This window comes from Verticillium alfalfae, genomic scaffold (genome assembly GCF_000150825.1).
Source record: "Verticillium alfalfae VaMs.102 supercont1.7 genomic scaffold, whole genome shotgun sequence".
NCBI classification, from domain to species: Eukaryota; Fungi; Ascomycota; class Sordariomycetes; order Glomerellales; family Plectosphaerellaceae; genus Verticillium; species Verticillium alfalfae.
In genome coordinates, this window is record NW_003315032.1 from 613847 (window position 1) to 626774 (window position 12928).

The window sequence follows — 12928 nt, forward strand, 5'->3', positions numbered from 1 at the left end:
CGGCCAGACTTGCTAGCACCAGGGCCTCACTGTGCCCCTCGCCGTCCGAGGGACTTCCTGAGGCACCTGAAGCTCCTGAGGCATTCTTCCTCGTCGCCTTCGACACACATCAGTGTACACCGACATGGCTCTTCTTCCATCCTTCCATCCTTCCGACCTCGCAGCGTCTGCTGGTCAAGTGACAAGGGGCCCACGAGGCTGTGCTGGAAGAGTGATCTAACTTGACTTGAGGCAAGAGAAGCAACCCACCCCCTCCCCCAAGGCTCGCTACCTCTCTACGCACCTTAGCTTGCTACACTTGTACACACAGTCACAGGCCAAGTCCAGGCACCTACCGGCGCCTCCGAACACCACGTCGTCATGTCGCCCTCTTGCTTGCCCTTCGACTCGAAAGCGTCGACGGCCTCAATCCCAACTGCCCTTTGGATACCATGTGTACCTCGACTGGCGGCCTCCCATGCCGGCCAACGCGGCTGCCGGGCTTGTTCATTATCGTGACAGCATTCAGATCGGCACGCCGCCCTCTCCTCGACTCTGACGGGTGGTGGTGCACACCGAGGCGTCTATCGCGCTTCCCCCCTCATGTTTGACGCACCGTGACACGTTTGTTTCTATTTGGGGGCCATCCCGCCAGACTGGTTGCCCCCCCTCCGACCTGATGGCGATCGGGGCCGCCCTCCGCCCTCCGCCCCCCTTCCAGTGCCGGAAGGAGCCAGCGGCTGCCATTCAAAGGACAATGTCTTTGTCTGTGGGCGGGACGTCTCATGGGTCGCCAGAGTACACGAGGCGTTGGGCCGCCAGGCCACCCAATTCCCATCGCGGAGCTGCGCGTTTCGAGGCCTTTGGCTTGGTGGGGGCCCTCGCGATCCGGGACAGAGGCCACAGGGCCGCTTGAGAGACCGCATTGGCCGGCGTCAAGGGAAGGCTGAATGCGCGCCTCTTGGGCTTTGCACGTGAGAACATGCAAAGTCAGCCAACTAGAAGGACGGTCTGGCGATGTATGACGAGACGGTCAGCCCATGGGCAGTCCGAGGGAAGGCGTTATTGACTCTGGTCGCCCATTTGAGGGAGCAATGCCACCATTCAAGGCAGCATTCTGGCCCTGCCCGGAGCGGCAGTCATAGAAACTCAGAGGCACCTTGCGCTTCCCGTCCCGAGGCCGTCCCTGGCGGCGCTGTCTTTCGCCCTCTGCCATACCATACCCGACTGACCAGCGTCTGGTGCAGAAGGCCTGGTCAGGCCTTTGTGCACTTTGACATTGATGCTGATGGTCAGCAGACCGTTCCACTGGCTGTTTGTCTTTCCCTTTCACTCACTCTCTCTTTCTCTCTATCTCTCTCTCTCCCTCTCTCCCCCTCTCTCCTGGAGTAGACTTCAGTGCCCCAGCTCCCTGCACGAACCCAAAGTGAAGCTGCCGAATAGGGAAATGGGAGCCAGAAGCCGCCGGGCCTGGTCCCAAAAGTGCCCACACCCGGAGGAACCCCCCAATTGTGCCCCATTCAGCCATTTCTTCTGTTTCTCCAGCCTGCTTCCCCGCCTCGAGCCCTACCTGTACCCACCACCACAACCGGTCGAACATCAACAATCCCTGGTGGCCCAGCTGGTTAAGGCGTCCGACTGTTAAGACAACAACTTGGCAAATCGGGAGATCGACAGTTCGATCCTGTCTCGGGGAGTTCCAATTCTTTTGCCATCGTTTACTACGATTACAGGCTGCAGGATGTTTGGTCTTGTTTGATCGGATTGGGGGGTCGAACCCTCACTTTTGGCTAGCCTCGTGGGCTGGCAGGCAGGGACTGGAGAGACACGGGCTGAGGTGTGGTCCATCATGCTCGTGGCCTGGATATGACCAACTGCGTCGAATCTCTAGATCTCTCTCTCAAGGAAAGGATTCGAGACAGGAGGATCTTGTCAACAGAATGGGAAATCATTTCACATCACGTACACCACTTCCTGAAGCGCAAGAAAAAAAGACGAGTCAATTCGGGCTCCTTGGCCACGGTCATCAAGTATAAAACGCCGATCCCATGCAAATGCAACCATGATGATGACGAATGCTTCTGCTGCTAAAAATCCCTTCCCTCACTGCGTCGTCGACGAGTCCTGCACCTTGTCCTGAATCTGGGCCTGGACATGCTCCTCCCTGGCCTCGACGTTGGCAATGGCGCTCTGCATGGCGCTCGTCAGATCGACGTGGAACAGCGGCCTGTTGAGGCCGTGCACGACGACGCCGCGCCTCTTCGCTCCGACGTGCACGTTCGTCCTGCGGTCAGCCGACCCGCTCGCCTTGCGCGGCTCGTCGTCGTCCTCGGCGAGCTTGAGCGCCGCCTCCTCGTCGGCGGCCCGGCTGAGCTGCGACGCAAACTCGCGCTGGTTGGCCTGCTTCTCGGCGACGGCGGCGGCCGAGTCGGAACCGCCAATCTCGGCGACGCTGAAGATGGAGCGCCAGCGGTGCTGCATGCCCGAGTGGCTCTCGGTCGGGTAGCCGAAGCCCGCGGCGGCGAGGGCGCGCTTGGTCCAGCGGTTGTTGATGCAGGCAATGTGCCAGTCGACGACGTCGGGGGACGCGTAGCGGTCGAGCTGGTTGCGGACGTCGATGAGCTGCTGGACCGACGTGATGTCGACGTTGTTGACCGAGCTGAAGTCGAGAATGACGGCCTTGAGAGTCGGGCGGCCCTCGACGGCCTGACGCTGCGCCGCGGCCTTGGTGGCCTTGCGAGAGGGGCCAGGGTCGTTCCAGGGGCGATCGGCGAGCTTGTCAAACGTCTCCAGGTTCGTGCGGCGCGTGCGGGCAAAGATGTAGTCGGCGAGGTACTCGAGCGAGTGCGCAGCGTTGGGGTAGTTGAAGCCCTCGGAGAAGCGGTAGATGAAGATACCGGGATAGGGGTTATCGAGTTCAACCTCGGGGTTGGAGCCGTCGCCGTGGTCCACGGGGAGGAAGACGTTGCGAGCGGCGTTGTCCTGAGGGTCGAAGGTGCCGTACTCGCCAACGATCTGGCGGTGGTCCTCGCCGATGACATGGTCGCCAATCACGGAGTGAATCTTGACCTTGCCAAGGATGCGGCCCCTGCCACGAAGGATTCGCCAGAAGAGCATGGCAGCCGAGATGGCGACCGTGGCATAGATGCCGTTCTCAATAGACGAGAAGATGGTGACAAAGACACCAATGAAGAAGATGATACACTCGAGCGGGGACACGCGCCAGAATCCGTAGACGGTGTTCGGGGGCGTGATCAGATCGCCGACGGCGTGGATGATGACGGCCGAGAGCGATGCGCTGGGAATGTAGAAGAAGACGGCAGTCAGGGCATAGATGGCGAGCAGCACGACGAGACCGGTGATGACACCAGCAAACGGCGTCTTGACACCGGCCTTGGACTTGATGGCCGTTCGGCTGAAAGAACCTGTCGAGGGGAAACCGCCGAGGAAAGGGGCGAAGATGTTGGTGACACCAATGGCCACGAACTCCTGGGAAGGGTCGATCTGGTAGTTGTTGACACGGCCGAACGACTTGGAGATGGCAATGTGCTCGATGACCAAGACGATGACGGTGGCTGGAAGCTCTGATGCGAAAGCGGAGATGAGACCCTGGTCCATGCGAGGCACACCGACGTCCTGGAAGCCTCGCGGCACGTTGCCGAGGATCTTGAAGAGAGGGTGTTTGCGCCTGTTCATGTTGACGAGCCAGCTGATCATGGTGTACAGCAGAATGACAAAGGCGGTGCGCAGGGTAGAGAGGAAGAAGAAGAGGCGCTGGCGAGCGGGCCACCTCTTGGCGGCGTACGAGCAGGCGGAGCGAATCACGTACAGCATGGTCAACGCTGACAGGCCCATCGCGGCGTCCATCTTCGTGCGGCCCAGGCCCTTCAAGGTGTTGATGAAGACCTTGTAGGTAGCCTCCCTCGTCGAGAAGCCCTTGATGCCCATCATGGTGGGCGTTTGGCCGACAGCGATGCTGATGGCCGAACCGGTCATGAAGGCGGACAGGGACGTGAGAGAGATGACGTTGACGATCCAACCCATGCGGATGAGGCCGATGAACAGCACGATCGCGCCAGATATGATGGCGAGGGCCGAGGCGATCTCATGGGGTGCGTATTGCGGGAATTCGTCACGCGTCCTGCTGATAATGTTGCCGACGACGGTCGACAGAACAGCGACGGGCTAAGACTCTGTCAGCATCTGTCGTCGCACGAAAACCACCAGCTTGCTACAGAAGACAGAAGAGGAAAACCTACACCAATGGTGATGTCCTTGGACGTGGCGAAGAACCAGTAGATGAGGACACCCATGAAGGAGGAATACAGGCCAAACTCCGGGTCGAGGTTCGCAAGCAGTGCGTAGGCCATGCCCTGCGGCACGACGACGGCGCCAACGGTGATACCGGCAACCAAGTCGCCAATGAGCCAGCCGACGTTGTAGTAGCCGATCCAGTTGATGAAGGGGAACAGCGACTTGACGTATTTCCTGCAGAACTCGGCGTCGGGCACCAGCTCGGCAAGCCATTCGGCCGACGTGGGCTGCTCCTCAACGAAGCTCTGAGTGGATATGACAGACTCGCCGCGAAGCATCTCCTCCTGTGGCTCGTTCTCCTGGAGCTTGATGCCCAGGACCTTGGCCAGGCCGTGGCCGATCTTGGTTCGCGTGCTCGTCATGGCGGCGAGACGGCAAACACCTCGGGGGTGTCGGGCGCAAGTGACGAGAGTTGCAATGATGGTCCTTTATGCGCTGCCAGGCCGGAGAGATGTGGTCGATCTCCCGTGACTTACACGCGTGGGCGACCGGGACAGAGAGGCGGGCGCCAGGCTGAATGGGGAAGAAATGATGAATGCCAAGAACAAGGCGAGCCAACAAAACTGAATGCCAAAAAAAAAGAATCCGCTGGGTGTATGAAGCAGACGGCAAGCAGTGCACGGCAGCGGGGGAGAGAAGGAGGGAGGTAGAAGAAGTAGTAGGTAAAGGGGAGGACGGACGGGTTCACACAGGCAGAACGTGCAGGCAAAATAGACTGGTGCCGGCTTGATGATTCTTCATCATGGGAAGCAGAGACACGAGGTGAAGTACCTTTGCCTCGAGCTGTGGGTGGGATGACATGGCTGACTGTTTTGGGGCGTAAAATGTTCCGCGTTGACGTTGCTGCCGGTCGAGGTTCGGGGACGAAGTCGATGTCGCAATCGAAGCTTGACCGTACCAAGTTTAGCGGCCCCTCTCACGGACGGGACCATGGGTAAGTCGGAAGCCAAGTCGATGCTTGAATGCCCATGGCAAACAATTCCTATGCTGTCATCCCAAAGCGTCAAATGCCGCATGAAGGCCCTCTGTTCGTGGGGGCAATTGGTGGTGAGTCGCAGGTGCTGGCGAGAGACATGGGGTGGGATGATGGTGGCAGGTGATGAGGAACATCACGGCTCGGTTTGGGAGCCTTGCCTCTCTGCCTTTGCCTGCCGCCGGTTGGTCGCTAGAAGGACATGACATGGCATGGCTCGCCCACCGCAAAGCCTAGCAACGATCGCCACGGCCGCCCCCCCTCCCCCCCAGGTGGTACTTTTCGGGTGGAGAATAGTGGGCAACGGTCGAAGGTTCTTGATGGATTCTCGCTGAAGAAGACCCAAACAAAGGGCCCCAGAGAAAAGAACCTGTTGGTACGTGAAGCTGAGTCGCGCGCAAACGGGCCAAGTACCGTGTTTGCATGTATGGACGCCCCCCCCCACCCGCTCAATCCAAGACATTTGCTCCAATCGAAGCTCGTCGATGCCGTGTCGTAAGCTGAACAGACCTGGATGAGCCTGAACAACCAAGACAACAGGTGCAGGCCTGGCGCCCCTCCAATCATCTTGAGCTTCCGCTATGATGTAACTCAACCCTGGAGATGATGCCATAGGACAGGACCGTGGGGATAGCTTCTGCGGAGCTTCCGAGAGTCGGTCACTTTAGGGCGGCTTTCTTCCACATAACCTTATAACGCACAACGAGTGCCTGGCTACCACAGAGGGGCGACGCCGAGAGCCCTAGGTGATTCGTTTGTGGGTACTGAATGATGTTGTCTATATCCGTGCTGCCACCCAGAACTTGCTTACAGAGCCTTTCCGCATCTTGCGCCATGCTCCGGTCTCGTCAGCGCGCCCCTGTCATCAAGGGTCGGCAACTCGGCTTCTGGGTGACTGTGTTGCTGGGAAGGGATGGCAACATGCTTGACTGTGTGGTAGCAGCCGATGTCTGGTTGCGAAGGCTCATTCCGCGTCGTACAACCCCTTGAACCCCCACCGGCCGGCGAGTGGCCGACGCGTCATGAAGCGATGTTTGTGGAAGGACGAATCTCGTGTGAAAAGCCACGTGCGTCTGATGTTTTGGTTGCATCACCCTCGTTCAGTCGTCAGTCACAGAGAATTGCGATGCACTCCAAAGGACGGCGAACATTTTGCTGGTCATCCGTGATCTTTTGGAGTTGCGCAGAGTTGATGGGCTTTTGGGGATTTGGTGTGGCCCAGCCTGAGACACAGCGCAAACAGCCACCCTTGCCACCTCACACCACTGAAGGATCACGTGCCGTTAGACAAGCAAGCGTGCCCAGCTTCGCCGCAACCATCCTGGAGCCATCCACAACACTTGACTTGCCTTGACTGTGCCTGCTCTGCCAAATCTCGGTAGCCTCCAGCCCCACGGGATGGCTAAGAGTATGAGATCAAGATAAGGGAATACCCTCAGGTGCACGTCGCCGGATCACCAGTGCCGGAACGCGCTACGCTACAGCACGGTGTAGGTGGGGGTTGGGCGGCGCCTTAACACACTTGGTCCAGGGTTCAGACATCTTTCGCCGGTTGTTGAGATGGCGGCTGAACAGAGGCAAGGCACCGACCAGGGGAGCCAGTAGCCGCACGATTGGGCAGGACGACATTGGACATCTCATCTCGAGTCTCGGTCGAACTGCCCTACTGGAGGATCGTCAAAGTCTGTGGCTGCCGAGCTAATGAGCCGTAGCGGACGAAGACCAAGAGAAGCGCCGGTCTCAGAGCTCAGCAGCATCGGGCACGACACCAGCCAGGCCATACCAACAGGTGCAATCATCGGCATCGCGAACCCGAGACCCTTGTTTTTCGAGACAAGGGGAGCGCTTGCGCCATTCTTACTATCATGGCCCAATGGATCAATCTTTTCCGATCTTGCCGTGAGCGTGAGGTTAGCAAGGCAGACGTGGGATATCGCTGGCGCTGAGCTTCGCCCCTCAAGAGCTTCGTTTTAGAAGGATGGCTTTTCTTCGCCAATGAAGGGCGAGTTTCTGGCCATCATGGTGATAGCAGGGTGGCCGTTGAAGAGACGGCTACTGCTGGCCAAGGCTCGTTGATACTCGACAGGTAGGGGTACCGAATACGAATCATGCCACAGTCAGCCATGCCGCGGGCTGTCAGGAACAGTTCTCATCCTGTGCCCTCGAGGAAGACACATGGATGTAGTCACTCCTGATCTGGGACGCAACATGTTGTGTTCAGCGCCTGCGATACCTCCCGTCACTCACCAACCAAGCTCGTGGTCATGGCACAGCCACACCGAGTCGGTGAAGGACAACCGACCGTTGTCGAGGCTGATGGCCCATGCGCGGCCCGTCAAGCCAAAGCCAAGCCAGGCCAGTGAAAGACACAATCAATTGTAACTGCTCCAGCCACCCCATCTCCATCAACGGCTCTGCATGGCTCATGGGAATGTTGCCAGGCAACCTGCCTATCTTGCTGGGAACGATCAGTCGGCGCTCTGCCGCAGACAAATACATCTACGAACACCAGGAGGCACGACTCTAACCCACCTACATCGCTGGCAACAAGAGCCAGTGACGCGAGCCCACATGTGCACAGCATCCTGCACCACCACCGCCTGGCGCTAGGCCAGGTACAACAAACATACAGCAGCCTCCAGGTCCCACCAGCAACACCAACCTCCTCTTCCACCGTTGTCCGCCGTCATCCACCGCCCGTCCACCACGCAAGTGTGCCACGACTGCGCGGTGGTGCGAAGCTTCTTTCTCGTCACAACACCATCGTCGCACCGTCGCCGTCCTTGTCCCATCCTATCGCCATCGCCCTCGCCCTCGCCCACCATGCCGAGTCCGAGTCCCACCAAGGAGTCCCTGCCCGCCTTCGTCACGGCCCACACGACAGACCTCCTGCCGCCGCCGTCTCCACGAACACATCGCGCCCTTCGAAAGCTTCAGTCCGCCCACAACCTCGGGTCGAAAGCGGCCAGCGGTCCCTCCCTCATCGCGCAACAGCGCCTTCACCAGCGAAATATCTCCCCGACGCGCCGGGATCTCAGCAGCCCGACCGCCCACAACACGCGCTCCCCCGCCCGCGGGCGCGCCAACAGCGATGCCACGTCCCTGGGCGCCCAGGTCAACCCCATGGCTGCCAACAAGCGCGGCATGCTGAGCCTCAATCCAAAGTACGCCCAGGTGCCCCTCGCTCAGCTCGTGCGTGACGGGCCCGGCGCCGACGAGGACGCTGCCGAGGCCCTGAGCGCCGCCCGCCGCAAGGTCCTCAGCGAGGGCATCAAGAGCGACGCCGACGGCATGTCCAACCTGCGCATCTACGCCTGGCTCATCTTCCTCGACACCCACATACTCCCCACGGACGAATACCTCGGCCTCATCCACCGCGGCGCCTCCCCGGCCTACGCCAAGATCCGCAACGACACCTTCCGCACCCTCACCACCGACCCCCTCTTCCGCCGCCGCGTCAGCGAGGCCTCCCTCATCCGCCTCCTCAACGCCATCGCCTGGAAGCTGCACGACGCGCGCGAAGCCCAGCGCCTCAAGGACCGACCCCCGACGCGCGACAGCATCGCCTCCTCCTCCTCGGCCGCCACCCCGACGACCCGCCCCTCCACCTCCCACTCCCGGCCCCAGTCGTCGGGCCAGCAGCAGCAGCAGCAAGGCATCACATCCTCCCCGGCTGCCAAGCACCGCGCCCGCGCCCTGACCCTGACGACCGAGGGCTCCTCGACCGACCCGGCTCTCGCCTCCGAGCCTGGCACCTACGTGCAGGGCATGAACGTGCTGGCGGCGCCCTTTCTCTACGCCGCGCGCTCCGAGGGCGAGGCCTTTGTCGCCTTGCACACCCTCCTGACGCGCGAGTGCCCGGGCTACATCCGGGGGCGCCATTGGACGGCGTCCCACAAGGGCCTCGCCCTTCGTCGACCCGCGTCCTCGCCACCGTCGACTCGCGCCTCAGCGGCCACCTCCTCGCCAAGGGCCTCACCGCCGAGCTCTACGCCTTCCCGAGCGTCCTCACCCTCTGCGCCTGCACCCCACCCCTGCCCGAGGTCCTGCGCCTCTGGGACTTTCTGTTCGCCTACGGCCCGCACCTCAACATCCTGTGCATCGTCGCCCAGCTCATGGGCATGCGCGACCAGCTGCTCAACTCGCCGAGGTTGGTTCTTTTCTCCCCCCTTTTGCCCCGTTGATTATCCCCTCCCCCCCCACCCCGCACAGCGAGATGAGGAAAATGGCTAACGAGAGGGCAAGTCCCAACCCGGTTGCTGAGGGCCTTCCCGTCCCTGCAGGCCGACAAGGTCATTGAGCGCACGCTCTGGATCATTGAGCGGATACCCGACGACACGTACGCCGCCATCGTCACGCACGCCTTGTAGCGACGAGGTCTCAGCATGCGGCGCTGCTGCCGCGGTCAGGGCGTGTCAGCAGGCTCGATCCTGACATGGGAATTGCATGATCAGAAATGGCGTCTTTTTATTTTTTATTTTGTGTTTTCTTGGGGTTTGGATCATCAACGGACATGCGGAAACGGAGGGTCACGACTGAGGAAATCCATGCACCGTATTATTCGAACGGCTTTGTTTATGACGCATGGCAGGGAAAACTGTGTACACTAGCTACAACACGACATGGAAAGCTGGGAGAGCTGGAACGGGGCAGGTACAAAACACGAAGTCATGAACGTTTTCTTCTTCTTCTCTCATGGTTGCGCTTCGAGACATGCAAAATATGTACATCATTAAAAGTAGTATGTGCCATGCTATGTGCGGTTGGTATCATAGACGCCATGCGTCATGCCTCTTAGGCAGACGGGCGACGGCATTCCCGCACCGTCTCATCATCTGCTTCTGGGCTTTGGAGACAAGACGTGGGCGGGCGTGTGTGTATCATGTTCGCCTCTGCATTTCGTCCGAGTGTTGTTGAAACTCGCCGCTTAAACTCGTCCGGAGCATCCTGCACAGGGGCAGGGCCGGTCGCTGGGAAACTGCTTGGCTCCTGGCCCTCTTGGTGTTCAGGCTGCAGACAGCTGTCATCGCCGAGGGTCAGGCTTGCACCTTGGTGCTAGGGTCCCGCCACGTTCCTATTTTGAGGAATCCTCTGCGTTCTCAGCGGGCGTCGGACGTGGTGCCACCGTGCTGTCCGCGGCGGCGATGACCTGCAGGGACGCTGGGGTCCCTCCCGTGTTTGCCGCACGACAGCTCCACGTGGTCCGGTATCTCACATGCCTCCGTACAACGACTCCTCAGTAGACGGAACACTCGAGCTCCGCCCTCCGGAAAGCCCCTTCGAAGAACGCCTGCATCGCGCTGTAGTGGAACAAGATGCCGCCGAGAACAGCGAGGTGCCACAGGTTGTGGCTGCCGCCGATGTAGTCGAAGCATCCAGGCCACCAGCGCTCGGGAATCTGGCTCGCGTAGACAATGGCGCCGACGAGGTACACCATGATGGACTTGCCAATGGGCGAGTAGAACTCGACCACAAAGTCACGGCCGTGGCTGTACCAGAGCTGCAGGATGGGCAGGAAGCCTGTGGCACCGAGGCCGACGAAGAAGGCGACGCGTGCCCAGGCCATGTCAGCCTTGTTGAAGGTCGGGTGCCAGGGCAGAATGACGCCAATGATGCCGAGGGCAGCGGTGCTGACCATGTAGGACCAGCGGCTGACGGGGTCGCAGTAGAATGCCGTGTACTCGGTCGTCATGATGGAGGCGGCAATGAGGAGAGAGATGCCGGTGTAGTCGACACAAGCGAAGAGGGAAATGGCATTGACGTCAGCGACGGCATTCATCGTGTGCCAGATGGTCGAACAGACGAGCGTCAGGCAGGCTGTGAAGAAGAAGACGGCGGCGATGAATATGTCGGATTTGCTGCTGAGGGTAAAATTGGTGTTGCGGGGGTAAAAGTACAGGGCGACAGCCAGGACAATGACGAGGCCGATGGCATGCGACCAAATGTTGAACAGCTCGTTGGATAGGCCAAAGGCGGACGTGATACACTCAATCTTGGACTCGGTGAACCGGTAGCCCTTTCTGATGTGAGGGTTGACCCTCCACGGCACGGGCAGGTCGTCGTACACGATCAAGCCGGTCTCTCGGGCTCGTCCGACGGCGTACTCAATCTTCTCCTCCAAGCTCATGGCGGCCCGCTTTGCGCGCTCGATACCTTCGTCGACAACCTCGCGAGCGCGATGCATGCTCTCGTCAACCACACGGCGACCTTCAGACATGATGGCCCCGGCTGCATCGGCGGCACCGGCAAAACCATCCTCGCGGAACTTGTATGCGCGACCCTCAAAATCGGAGAGCATACCGTCGAGCAACTCAATGCCGAGGCGCGCCTTTTCGTTCAGGGATTCGGCCGAAGCGAGTCCTTCTTGATACCTCGCCTCGAGTGTCTCGACCATGAGGTGCAGCCTTCGACGGCCCTCGCCCAGAACCTCCTCTGATGCCTGAGAGCATCTCGCGCGCACCGCTTGCAGGGTGGAGAAGGCGCGGGAGATACTCGAGTCGAGTGTCAGATCGCCATAGTTTTCAATGAAATCAAGTCGTCGCTCGAGTTCGGAGAGAAAGAGGTCCACCTAAGAGGACGCACGAAAATCAGCAAAGAGTTCGTGTATCACTGCGAACTGTAGTTGTCTTCCCACCTTGAGAAGCAGGCCTTCCTCAGTCTCCATAATGTGTCCGACAATCGACTTCCGCCTCGGAAGAAAAAAGGAGTGACGACGGCGCTGCAGCATCTGGCCGCGGTCAAGCTGAGCGCCGGAGGACTGGCCGACAGACTCGTCGTCCTGAACAGTGCACACGCATGGCGATGACATGGCGGCCATGTTTGATAGGGGTTCCATGGCCGTTTGCGACCGGGCTTGCGTCTCGGAATTGTTCAAGCAAAAGAGGTGGGCCGCTCGCCCTTTTTGTTGTTGTTTGGGCTTTCGATGAAAGTCTGTCGCTGAAGTTTGATCGAACCTCGCGGGATGGAGATTGGCCGCTGCGAATGGGTTCGCAGGTAGGCCCACGAGGGGAAGATGTCTCTGATCAATTGGCTCGAGTCTTTGCAAGTGAGCCCGGCGACGGCCGAGGGGTGCGTGGTGTTGGGGCGGAGGTGGCGAGCGATCTCAACAAGAGTCTTTATCGATTGGCCTGGTGCAGCAAAGCGGATCTTTGGTGGAGGGTGGAGGGCAGATTGAGGCGGGCGGGACGTGGGAATGCGTGGTCCCCGAGAAAAGACCCTCCCAGGTACAGCACAGTGACAGGTACAGGCGTCTGCGGCAGGGGCGGGTGCAGTGCTGAGTCGATGTCTCAAATGTATGTCAAAATGTACTGGCCGCTTTCACTCGTACATATGTTGAAGCGACAAGTCACCCGTGCTGATGATGTAGGTAGGAAAGGGATGTTTGTTGCACGCGACGAGAATTGCCCCGTGACATGTTGAGGAAGAGGAGCAGGTTATGACGTGCGGGGGATGAGCTCACAATAAAGGCAGGCGCAGACGAGAAGAGAAGGTCCTCCGAGCGCATTTTCAGAAGGACGGAAGGGGACGAGGGAGACAGTCCTGTCTTTGGGGGCAACCCCACGACAGAGGCTTGGCCTTCCATGTAGTGCCCAGTTTTCTCTGGTAATTTGTGGCCATGTCGGTCCTTGATCCGGAAAAGCTCGGTGCTATGCCTGGGCTTCT

The 12928-nt window shown here is 59.7% G+C and overlaps 4 protein-coding genes and 1 non-coding gene across 5 annotated transcripts; 3 read left to right on the forward strand and 2 right to left on the reverse strand.

The window, feature by feature from the left end:
* Positions 1-1585: 1585 nt before the first annotated feature.
* Positions 1586-1676, forward strand: VDBG_15123. The gene has a single exon. It is a non-coding gene; the product is annotated as a tRNA-Asn (tRNA).
* A 406-nt stretch (positions 1677-2082) lies between these two features.
* On the reverse strand, positions 2083-4655 carry VDBG_06009 (sulfate permease; the record flags this gene model as incomplete). The annotated part of the gene is made up of 2 exons (XM_003003521.1): positions 2083-4164; positions 4239-4655. The coding sequence occupies 2 exons, from the start codon at positions 4653-4655 to the stop codon at positions 2083-2085; spliced, it is 2499 nt and encodes an 832-aa protein (XP_003003567.1).
* A 462-nt stretch (positions 4656-5117) lies between these two features.
* VDBG_06010 (predicted protein) lies at positions 5118-6256 on the forward strand (the record flags this gene model as incomplete). Its single annotated transcript, XM_003003522.1, has 3 exons — positions 5118-5227; positions 5504-5642; positions 6080-6256. The coding sequence occupies 3 exons, from the start codon at positions 5118-5120 to the stop codon at positions 6254-6256; spliced, it is 426 nt and encodes a 141-aa protein (XP_003003568.1).
* Positions 6257-8089: 1833 nt separating this feature from the next.
* Positions 8090-9636, forward strand: VDBG_06011 (cell division control protein; the record flags this gene model as incomplete). Its single annotated transcript, XM_003003523.1, has 2 exons — positions 8090-9416; positions 9506-9636. The coding sequence occupies 2 exons, from the start codon at positions 8090-8092 to the stop codon at positions 9634-9636; spliced, it is 1458 nt and encodes a 485-aa protein (XP_003003569.1).
* Positions 9637-10502: 866 nt separating this feature from the next.
* On the reverse strand, positions 10503-12074 carry VDBG_06012 (hemolysin-III family protein; the record flags this gene model as incomplete). Its single annotated transcript, XM_003003524.1, has 2 exons — positions 10503-11834; positions 11901-12074. The coding sequence occupies 2 exons, from the start codon at positions 12072-12074 to the stop codon at positions 10503-10505; spliced, it is 1506 nt and encodes a 501-aa protein (XP_003003570.1).
* Between the last annotated feature and the right edge of the window lie 854 nt (positions 12075-12928).